We start from the raw sequence: 11,579 nt of genomic DNA, 5'->3' as shown, positions 1-11,579 counted from the left end.
ACTTCATGCTTTAAAAGTCATTCTTGAGCCGGGCGGTGGTGGCACACGCCTTTAATCCCAGCACTTGGGAGGCAGAGGCAGGGGGATCTCTGTGAGTTCGAGACCAGCCTGGTCTACAGAGCTAGTTCCAGGACAGGCTCCAAAGGAACAGAGAAACCCTGTCTCGAAAAACCAAAAAAAAAAAAAAACAAAAAAAAAAAAAAAAAAAAAAAAAAAAAAACCAAACCAGAATTTCTCCCAGTAGTGAGCCTGGGTTGAGTGAACAATGAGCTCATGGCTCAGGTGTTTAGATACAGTGAGGAGTCATCAGAGTCGTATGCTCTGCCATTCCTGGGCCTACAGGGAGACATGTGGGTGCCTTCAGAATTTGACAGGCAGACATGGTAAGAATTCAGGCATTGGCCCTCTCAAAGCTTTCCTTTAAAACCCAGTAAATCTTTACCTCAGATGTTAGGAAACTGCTGTCAGCCCTAGAAATCCAGGGGTGGGAGAGAGAGATCCATGGACTCTTGGGGCTTCCCTTTCCCCAAGGATTCTAGAGGTAGCAGGCAAAGCTGAGATCCTGGGATCGGCCAAAAAGGGCTTGCTGCCTTCAGATAGTGTTGGATAATGGGTGATGGTAGTTCTTGAACAAGTAACTCCTTTCTAAGCTGCCTCAGGCCCTGAAAATCTCATTGGCTAATGGGAAGAGCTGACCCCAGCTGTTAGCTGACTCCAGCTATGGCTGACTCCAGCAGCAGCTTTCCACCCAACTGCCTTGCTTCTAGCAAGTCTGGCCTCTTGGAAAAGTGCATTGTAGATGGGTGGGATGAAAGCAGGCTGACTGAATGCTGATCTGGACCTAGGAAAGGAAAGGCAAGTACACAGGTCAGTGTAATAAAACAAACAAAAACACCCTAACTGGCCAATTGACTTGGCCGCTTCACCTTAGACAAGATTAGTGCCCACAGGTATTTTTTTTTTTTGGGGGGTTTTCGAGACAGGGTTTCTCTGTAGCTTTAGAGGTTGTCCTGGAACTAGCTCTTGTAGACCAGGCTCGAACTCACAGAGATTCACCTACCTCTGCCTCCCGAGTGCTGGGATTAAAGGCGTGCGCCACCACCGCCAGGCTGTGCCCACAGGTATTGAGGTTTATTTGGGGGTTAAGTTCTATTAAACCTCTCAGGGTCCAGCTAAGATTCGCTATAGCAAAATTCTGACTTCTAAGATCGGGAAGTAAATAAATTAACTCACGTATGTAACGGGGTTCACTTTATAGATGAACAAACATAAATAACTTGAGGGGGGGCAAAGTGCTGGCTGAATATCTGCTGAAGAAATACATAAGGAGCCGGGCGGTGGTGGCGCACGCCTTTAATCCCAGCACTCGGGAGGCAGAGGCAGGCGGATCTCTGTGAGTTCGAGACCAGCCTGGTCTACAAGAGCTAGTTCCAGGACAGGCTCCAAAACCACATAGAAACCCTGCCTCGAAAAAAACCAAAAAAAAAAAAAATACATTAAGGAACATGTAGATATGGATATATAATTTCCACAGACAGAAAAAAAAAAAGGAAGAAAAGAAAAAGAAATAAAAGCCAGTGGTGCAGAATGGAGATCATGATGATGGTTAACAGTCTAAGATTCTGGAGTGTTGGAGAACCTGCTGTTCAGGTAGTTTGCTTTCCTTCCAGGAGACAACAATCGCATCCCTGTTATTGGGCCACTGAAGATCCGGGAGCAGCAGCGATCTGCTGTATCCACCAGCTGGCTACTGCCATACAACCACACATGGTCACATGAAAAGGTATTTGTGCACACACCCACAAGTAACTACACACTCCGTGACTATCGCCAGTTCTTCCAGGACATCGGATTTGAAGACGGCTGGTTGATGCGGCAGGACACAGAAGGGCTAGTTGAGACCATGACGCCACCAGGTGTGGAGCTGCACTGCCTCTATGGGACTGGCGTCCCCACGCCAGACTCCTTCTACTACGAGAGCTTTCCTGACCGTGACCCAAAGATCTGCTTTGGCGATGGTGATGGCACCGTCAACTTGGAGAATGTCCTGCAGTGCCAGGCCTGGCAGAAGCGCCAAGAGCACAAAGTATCATTGCAGGAGCTGCCAGGAAGTGAACACATCGAGATGTTAGCCAATGCCACTACCCTGGCTTATCTGAAACGGGTGCTTTTCAAGCTTTGATTCCTGTGCCAGGCATGACTGCTGGATGGCTGGACCATGGAGCTTCTCTTGGCTCTGACCTACAAGCTTGGTAAAGTTTGTGACTATTGTTCAAGTTTCTAGGTCTTAGGCTGTGAAGCATCTGCCTCGGGGGAATGCTGTTTCTCATCCTTCCTATGTATAATGGCAGTGACGAAGGAAGAGATAAGTGTGGATTCAAAGGACGTTTGATAGAAAGAATGCTGCTATTGATGGAGTTGCGACCTCAGACTGGCTCTGTAGGCTGCCTTGTTTGGCTCCTTACCCCAGTCCCCACCTCGGGCCATGCAGTCCTCCTAGTTCTCTGGCCTTTCTACTCTTGCCCACTGGGCCCCATCCTTCCTGTGAGCTGAGGTTCCACAGTGACCGTCAGGTGACCTTCCCACACACTGGCTAGGGCTGCTAGCGTCCCTGTGAGCTCGCTGGTGGACATCCTGAGTGTGGCTTCCTGGCTGCAGCCCAGCACCCCTGCAGGCAGGGCAGTTCATTGTATTCCCCATGGTTCCTCCAGGTCCTGGGCTGTTAAGACTCCACTCCTACCTCTCACCTTTTGCAGCATCCTGGTCCTGGTTCTGGATTGGGCAGCAGAGGACCCCTCAATTCTGGGGGACATGTCCTAGGATTCCTGCTCTCCTTGGTTGTGATGTGGGTCCCAGTACTGAAGCTGGCTTTCTAGGTCTGGGACTGTAGTTTAAAGAGAGAAGGGCCGCCGGGCGATGGTGGTGCACACCTTTAATCCCAGCACTCGGGAGGCAGAGGCAGGCGGATCTCTGTGAGTTCGAGACCAGCCTGGTCTACAGAGCTAGTTCCAGGACAGGCTCCAAAGCCACAGAGAAACCCTGTCTCGAAAAAAAAAAAAAAAAAAGAGAGAAGGGCCTAGAAAAGGAGCTCAAGGGGATAGCTGTAGTCGCTTGGAGTTTCTCTGAGCCACCATCTTGAGGACTCCACCACCCTATTGCACCCTGCTGTAGGGTCTTACAACCCACTTGGGCTGGCACAGGAGTTGAGAGGTGGTAGAGTTCCTGCCCAGTGCTTGCTCCCACCAAGCAACTGAACAGGTCTTGGTTTGCAGAAATTAGTCCAGAGAATTGAAAGGGTCCCCGACACCTAGGAGCACAGTGTCCCAGCTAGGGGTTTTTTGTTTGTCCCAGGGATGCTGCATGGTCTCTGTGTGACAGCCGGGATGGTGAACCTGGGTCTGTCCAAGGGACAGTGGACCTGACTGTGGGTTGAGACTTGGTCAACTTTTAGGTTGGGGTCCCCAAACCACTTTCAGGCTGGACTGCATACACTGCCTTCCCACGACGATTCTGGCACTGGATTCCCCTTGTTAAGCACATTCCTGTCATCTGTCTCTCACCTAAGTGGTGGCCCCCGTCTGGGGCCCTGAGCAAGCTGTACCTCGATTTTGGCAATAAAAGTATTCTGGATACTGTAAGGTGCCTTGTTCTGCGCTGTGCATGAGAGGCGGGAGGGGTGGAGCAGAAGGTAGGAAGGCGCTGGAGAGGTGGCCATTTGGGCTGCAGCTTTGCTGGGTCTCAGCATTCTCCCCGTTACCCTTCTGTCCTCTGGGATCCATTTTTCCACTGGGACCAAGAAACAGACTCAGAACTGTATCTCTAGGAGTTGGGCTCCTGTCCTCACCCTTCTGCCTGATCAGCAGTCCCCATATGATGCCCCAAAGCTGAGGTTGGGGATAAGGATGATCCTGCAAATAACCCTGGTTGGACTCCCTAATCTCTGCCTTCCCTCAGCTTCTGGTCTCAGTGTTGTTTGAACCTGAAGTTCATTTTAGGAAGTCGCTGTTTTTAGATTCAGCATTTTCTCTCCCTGCTTTCTGAGTCTGGACAGGAAGTCCTAGTAAGAGATCAGGTTCTAGCCAGCTCAGCTTCACCATAACACCCCTTAGAACTTCACTTCAGATGGTGGGAAACTCGCCAGCCCTGAAAACCCAGGAGGAAGCCTTGGAAGCTCATATACTCCTGTGAGTTTTGCTGTTCTCAAGGATCCTAGTAGGAAGGAGAGACTAGGTTAAGACAGGTGTGAGCAGTAGAGATGACGGCTAAGAAATGGGAGTGTACGGAGAGGGACGGACTAAGGGAGTGTCTGAGATAGGGATGTGTCGGGGCTGTGGACCCCCAGACCCTGAATTTTCTGTAAACAACTTGTTTTCCTATGTTTGCAGCTGCTTGAGACTCTCAGGAGTTCCTGATGGCAGAGGAGTGGTTTCTGGTGGGTTTGGCTGGGGCGTGGCTATCAGTTAAGGATCCCTATATAAGCTGCCCTGAACACAATAAAGGGGTCATGCTTGGGGAATTCAAGGATGACCCGTGTCCCCCGTGTCTCTGTCTGTCTGTGTGTCAATCTCCAGGCCCTTGCCCGAGACTCGCAAACCATCACAGAGTACAGGTGTGGCGAATACACGAAGAGCAGACGTGGTATGCTTTACAGGATGCATGTGGAGGGATTGGGTCCCAGCCTCAACTTGGTATAGAACCTGAGTCCCCGAGGATGCTCAGTTCCAATGATAGTTTCCCAATTGAGTCGGTCAGACTAGACGCCAGGTGTTAATATACTCTGGGGTCACTAGAGGGCGATCTAAGCCTCACTGTACCAGGTATAATGGAGGCAGTGTTGGCCAGACCTGGGAGGTAGGGGTCGTCAGGAAAGGGTGAATGAGGTGAGGACATAGAAGCCCAGCTGGGGCAGTACCCTAAGTGAGAAGCTGGTAACATGAAAAGAAGCCTCACTCCCCGGCCCTATTCACCTGACACCTACTTACCCGCCGCCCATGCCATCTCCTGTGATGACCTTGTAGCCAGCTCATTCGATTCTTGGCCCCACTGGAACCTTAATTTCAGAGGCAGAGAAGCACTCCACCAGCAGCAGACAATTTTCCTTTCTTCTTTGGACCTTCCTGAGTCTCAGCTTCCTTATCTGATCAATGAGGATAAGTGTATCCTGCAGGGATGCTCCTGTAGAACAAGAATGCCGACGTTGGAAAACATCTCGTCCTGTGTCTTATACGTGGAGAGCGTTCAGCTGGTGAGCTTTTATATGGGAACTGGAGGCAGCAGAGCCAGAGATCTAGATGAAAACCGGCACGATTCTCTACGCAGCTATTTTTTTTTTAAAGATTTATTTATTTTGTAAAGATTTATTTATTTTGTATGCCTGCAGGCCAGAAGAGGGCACCAGATTTCATTACAGATGGTTGTGAGCCACCATGTGGTTGCTGGGAATTGAACTCAGGACCTTTGGAAGAACTATCAGTGTTCTTAACCTCTGAGCTATCTCTCCAGCCCTCTCTACGCAGCTATTGCGAGGACAAGTGGGTGGGCTGTCACTGAATGGAGCGTTGTCTCAGAGAGGCTTGGGGAACTGATTCCAGAAGTAAAGGGTCACGCGCAACTGACTTAAATCTATATAGCCTCACATACACGTCCAGAGGTGTGTAAGGCTGTAAGGGAATCCAGCCGCTGCCCAGGCTGCGATACTTACAGCACACACACCCCCTACAGGCACTGTTCTGATCCTTGTCTGTGGATCTCTACGTAACAGTGTTTCTCACATGGGGTAGGGAGTATCCTGCTCCCACCCCCCCACCCTGCCTCTAGTCTGGGAATCAGAGGGGCTGAATCCAGGCTTATGCTGGGAAGCCTTCCTCATCCTTAGTGTGGTATAAGAAACCAACTGCCGGCCGGGCGGTGGTGGCACATGCCTTTAATCCCAGCACTTGGGAGGCAGAGGCAGGCGGATCTCTGTGAGTTCGAGACCAGCCTGGTCTACAAGAGCTAGTTCCAGGACAGGCTCCAAAAACCACAGAGAAACCCTGTCTCGAAAAAAAAAAAAAAAAGAAACCAACTGCCTATTGATTTCCTGTTTGTAGACATTCTGCCGCTATTTCTTGGGGCCAGAGCCTGAACTCTCCTCAGAGTCCCTGCTATGCTGTTGTCTGTCTGTGTTGTCCATGGTGTTAATGACTTTTAATAAGCTCCATACAACCAGCAATCCATCTCAGGGCCCTCTTGAACTTGCATCAGAGACCTTCCAAGGGTTCTAAGCAGAGGTTACACAAACGGGTGGCACCAACCAGCAAGGGTTCCTCAAGGACTGTCATCTGATAGGTGTTAAGTCTCAACAAAACACGGGACAAAGGGCTGAGGTGCCTGTTGACATCAAATTGGACGCTGACTGCAGACTTTCCTAGAACCTGTTACCACCCAGTCGAGTCCTGGCATCTCAGCATTTCTCGTCACCCCCCATGTCCCTTACCCTAAATCTTTCCAGTCCTGGGCTTGTTTCCCTTCCCTCTGCTTCACTTTCCTATATAAACTCTTGTGTCTCTTGTTCTTCTCTTGGCCTCTTAGTCCTCAGCTCCTCTCTGTCCGTTGTCCTCCCTCCTCTCCCCTCTCTTTCTTCCTCTCCCCGACTCCCTCTCCTATTCTGTTGGCCATATTCATTCTGGAATCTTCCAGATGCTTCTGGTGGTGCCCTTCCTCTCATCTACAATAAAAACCTCTTCAACCATACCTAGGAGGGTCATGTCCTCATTTTCATTCATCAGGCAGAAGGAAGGAAAGTTTTAAGACAGGTTTTTTTTTTCTTTTGAAGATCTATTTATGTATTTTCTGTATATGAGTGTTCTGTTTGCACGTACTTCTGCACACCAGAAATGAGCATCAGATCCCATGATAGATGGTTGTGAGACACATGTGGTTGCTGGGAATTGAACTCAGGATCTTTGGAAGAGCAGCCAGTGCTCTTAGCCTCTGAGCCATCTCTCCAGCCCAGTCATTACAAATTTTGCACTTAGTAGAATAACCCGATCACGTTACAAAGTTTCACACTTTGTAGAATTTCACAATCAATGAAAACAATCCACCAAGCTCATGATATTTTACGTGCTTTTGACATGGCAGGTGCTGCAGGTTGAACTCTGAGGCAGCTGGCCGGGGGTTGGCATGCAGACCTGGGTAGAGAGTTCAGATACTAACTATGCATTTCCAGAGTCTCCCACTGAGTGTCTGACTCAGGACATCTGGCTAGAAGAAACGACTGGGAAGCAGTGTGTGGTATCATGGACAAGAAGATCATGGTTACCATATTTTGGGGTACAGCCTGTTCCCCAACAAACTAGGTTTAGCAGCACAACTCAATAAAATGATAAATGGAGACAAATTAATAGTGGAAAGCAGAAGATTCATTCAGTGTGAATAAAAGATGTTTTTCCTTATGTTTTTGCCTGCCTGCCTGCATGTGTACCACATGCGTGCCTGTCGGATCCCCAAGAACTGGGGTTACAGGTGTTTAGAGGCACCACGTGGGTGCTGGGGATAGAACTCCCTTCTTCGGCCAGTGAACTTAGTTACTGAGCCATCCCTTCTGCCACCCAGGATAGGGTTTAAATCTTAAAATTCCAAGTCTCTCTTTGAAGGTCATCTGACCAGTTGTAAATTTTTCTCCACGAGAAAAGAGCACCCTCCTTTGGATGTTCCAACCACTTCCTCTTCAAGAGGGACATTCCTGGAGGAAATAATGATTTCTTGGGTCCTATTTTTTTTTTTTTTAATTCTGATAGCCTAAGAGGAGAGCACAGCTGTCTCTTTAGAATGTATTTTTTTATTCCTGCCAGCCAGGTCGGTTAGAGGGTGCAGTGGAATATAAAATCAGGGCTGAGTCTGAGTGCAAGCCCTACTAAAGAAAAAGATAACCTAAAAGGAGATAGAGAAGGAGCGACCAGAGGGAGAGGAGATGGGTAGGAGGCTGTGGCTTCCCCTAGAGGGGTGTCAGCAGGGTCGGGCGATACCAGGACAAAGCCCTGGGGTGGCTAAGGGAGCAAGAAGTGGTCGAAGTGGATCTGAGCTGACCGGCAGAGCACAGATCCCGAGTGTGCCTTTCTTTCTTCCTGGATTCCACAGGCTGAAGGCCGGCCGTCAAACGGCGAGGCGGTCTAGAGGTCTTTGTGTGAGGTCTCATTGGGTATGGAGTCCCCAACAAAGGCCGAGAAGGAAACGGTGTGTGGGGACCCTCGAGTGCTCCATGTCTCAGCATCGCCACGGGCTTCAAGTGACTGCGTGCGGCGTCCGGGAGTGGCCATCCCAGGAGTGGGCGACCAGACCCGAGTCACAGTCCGTGGGGGCCCCCGGCGCGGCCCCCGGATCGCCTAGGGCCCCGGCGCGCTCTGGTGCCCGGAAGCAACGCCGCCTGGGGGCCCCCCGCTCCGAGCCGGGTCCCCAGGCGGCGCGCGCTGTCGCGATCCGGTGCGAGTGACGTGGCGTGGGCGGGGCTTGAGCGGCAGCGGCGGCGGCGCGACCGAGCATCCTGGCAGCGCCGGGGCACCGGGAGCTAACTGGTGGGGGCGAGGAGGTGAGGGGCTGGCTCCGGTTCGGCCCGGGGCTGGTTCCGTTTCGGTCCGGGACTCTCGTGTGCGGTCGAGCGCACTCTGCTCGGCCGCCGTCGCCGCGTGCTGGATGCGGGCCGGAAACCGCGTGGGGCGGAGGGCGCGGGAGAGACGCCGCAGCTGAGAGGAGGACGCCGGGAGCGTGGAGCCCTGAGTGGACGGTGGTGTGAGGAAGACGCACGCGCAGCCAGCGAGCGGGCGCGTGCGTGCGTGTGTGCGTGAGAGAGAGAGGGAGACCCTGGATGGTTTTGTGAGTGTGCAAGACTCTAAAGTGTGAGGGGGTCTGTGTGTGAAAGAGAAAACTGCGAGGCAGAGAGTGTAACGGAGACCCAGTGTGCGTGACGGAAAAATCCCAGAGTGTGAGGAGGAAAACTGTGGGCGTGAGGGAGCCTCGAGAGTGTGCGACACTGAGTGTGAGAGGGACGGGCTCCTTCGCAGTCCGTGGCCGTGTGAGGGATCCCCTGGAGCAGAGATTGCGAGGGAGAGGCTGTTGTGCGGGAGCCCGCGATTGTGGGGAGGGCAGAGACAGCTGGGCGGTGTGCGAATGCCGGAATGCAGCTTCTTGGCGCTGTTGAAACCTCTGACTCGTGTTGGGACTCAGAGTGCTGAGGGATTGGCGGTCGGGAACACGGTGCTCTGGCCGGGGCACTTCTGAGTCTCTCGAGTTTGTCATCTCCCTTGACCATCTCATGTCACAAATGTCCAGAAATATTTGTGAAACATTCTGAAAATTCTGTGCTGAGCACTAAGTCCAAAGGCTTGTCCCCGTGTTGTGTAATGGGCCAGTATAAATAGAAATCAACATCTAATTTAACAAGTCTTGGGGAACCAGTCGTAAACACGGGGCTTACGTGTGGGAAGGAATTCCGCCTTTGCTGTAAATGAGGGGGGAACCGCTCAGGCTTGGGCAGCTGACCTAACCCTCTGTGTAGCAAAGATGCTCAGCTGTTTGGCGCCTGATTTCTGAGAGCTGCTCCGGGATTCGAAGACTTAGCAGGAGCAGACTTGAAGCTGTTGCTTTCTGAGATTTTTTTTTTAACCTCTTTACCTGGTGAGGCCCTTCAGGAAGCTGCCCAGGCTTCGTACTTGATTAAGGCTCCATTGTGGTTTCATACAGCCGGCTTTTGCTTCCCGCCTTTGGTCTTAGGCTGTTTAGTTGAGTAATATTTGGTTTTCCTTCCTTGGCAAATGTAAAGAAAAGTCACAGGGATATAGGACCTCTAACAGTATTGCATACTATATGCAAATCTCTGGGTATCATCCCTAGTTCCTCAAACGAGAGAAAAAGAAAGACAGGAAGACCAACAAAGACAGAAAGAAAACCTTGAGAACCTGATTTTTTTTCCTTCACCCTCTTTCTTTATTTATCTGGATTTTTTTTTAATGTGGTTGATCTTGGAGTATCTCGATAGAGGAATTTTCTGACTTTTATGCATTCTTGCTGTAATCTCTAGAATGTGGAGATGTTTCTACAACAGTTATGTACATGATGCTCTTAGGACCTGGGACTCTAGAGCAATAGATCCCTATGACTTGAGATGACCAGGGTAGTCTCTGACACCAAATGTGTGTCAGCCATACCCTTTATGTGGTAGAGGAAATAATGGGAGTGTAAAATTTAGATTTTACAGGAGGAAATACTCTGATGCTTTCTGTAAGTTAAGATTTTTTGACAAGTAACTAAGAACTTGTTTGTTGTTACAGAGATTGAATGACCAAAACAGAGAAGTGGAATTAGCCCTTTCTTGGTACCTGACTGTTTTGTGGAGAAATAACTTAAAAAAGCGTGGATCCCCATTGATTTCGTGACAGGTGAATATTACCACTCTGTTCTTTGTTTTTCCTCTCTCTCTCTCTCTCTCTCTCTCTCTCTCTCTCTCTCTCTCTCTCTCTCTCTCGTAATCTGTGAAAAGGAACCTGTAGTTATTTGCATACTTTGTGACTATGATGCTAATAAAAAGGCTTAAGAGGCCAGCCTGTTCTACAAAAAGGGTTCCAAGACAGCCAGGATGACACAGAGAAACCCTGTCTCCAAAAACAAAACAAAAATCATAGTGTTATAAAACATCATAACACATGTAACTTGTTTTGTAAATGAATTTTTTTTTATGTCTTTTTAATTTTTTTTCAAGACATGGTTTCAGTGTTGCCTAGGCTGGCCTCAAACTGTAAATGAGAGGACTTTTAGTCTCTCTGGTGCTGGGATTATAGGTCTGAACTACAGTGCCTACCTCTATCTTATGTTTTTTGTTTTGTTTGTTTTTTGGTTTTAGTGTTGTGGTTTTGTTTTTTTTTGTTTTTTTTTTTTGAGACAGGGTTTCTCTCTGTTGCCCTGGCTATCCTGGAACTCATTCTGTAGAACAGGCTGGCCTCAAACTCACTGAAAACTGCCTGCCTCTGCCTCCTAAATGCTGGGATTAAAGGTATGGTGGCTTGGCAGAGCTATGAGTATCTTAGTCATTGTGATTGGGAGGTAAATTGTATCTCAGTTACTTGATATTCTTCATAAGACAATAAGCATCATTTTTGTTACTTGAAAAAAAAAGTTAAAATAAATATATCTACAACTTTCTTTGTGATTGCATTTTTATATGATTTACCTTTTTCTTAAAAATTGCCTATGATAATTTTCTTGTTAAACTTTCCTAAAGAAATTTTAGGGATCTAGTAAACTCCTTTACCACGTGCTGCAGGATTCTGGAGAATAGGATGAATCCTGCTAGAAACTGCTGTGTTTTTTCCACTTTTCATATCAGTGCTGGGGATTGAATCCAGGGTCTTAAGCCTTAACCCTGCTAAATACACACTCTCCCCATTGAGTCTCACCCTCAGTCCCAGGATGTGTCTTTTGATTTTAGAGATGTCAGCATCTTAGAGATTGAGACTAGTAACTATGTATGATCTATACTGATTTATTTTAACTACTGTATAAGATTTGACAGTGAATCCCAGCTATAGAGAAATGCTGTCTCAAAA

The 11,579-nt window shown here is 49.0% G+C and overlaps 2 protein-coding genes across 4 annotated transcripts in view; both read left to right on the top strand.

Annotated features, from left to right (window-relative positions):
• The window catches only part of Pla2g15 (phospholipase A2 group XV), a 19,232-nt gene extending 16,263 nt beyond the window's left edge, over window positions 1-2,969 (top strand). The window contains exon 6 of one of the 2 annotated variants that reach the window (XM_005345426.3): window positions 1,671-2,969. In XM_005345426.3, coding sequence (XP_005345483.1) covers window positions 1,671-2,182 — 512 coding nt within the window. In that variant the 3' untranslated portion in view covers window positions 2,183-2,969. The remainder of the gene's footprint in view (window positions 1-1,670) is intronic. The other variant, XM_026778839.1, reaches the window with a different exon arrangement.
• A 4,854-nt stretch (window positions 2,970-7,823) lies between these two features.
• The window catches only part of Slc7a6 (solute carrier family 7 member 6), a 30,555-nt gene continuing 26,799 nt past the window's right edge, over window positions 7,824-11,579 (top strand). The window contains exons 1-2 of one of the 2 annotated variants that reach the window (XM_005345425.3): window positions 7,824-8,569; window positions 10,308-10,415. The gene's annotated coding sequence lies outside the window, so the exon portion shown is untranslated. Of the gene's footprint in view, window positions 8,570-9,932; window positions 10,416-11,579 lie in introns of those variants that run through there. The other variant, XM_026777258.1, reaches the window with a different exon arrangement.

The sequence above is a fragment of the Microtus ochrogaster genome, chromosome 4 (assembly GCF_000317375.1).
Source record: "Microtus ochrogaster isolate Prairie Vole_2 chromosome 4, MicOch1.0, whole genome shotgun sequence".
Taxonomy (NCBI): Eukaryota; Metazoa; Chordata; class Mammalia; order Rodentia; family Cricetidae; genus Microtus; species Microtus ochrogaster.
The sequence above is the reverse complement of the archived record's forward strand: the minus strand, read 5'-3'. Positions and strand labels throughout refer to the sequence as shown.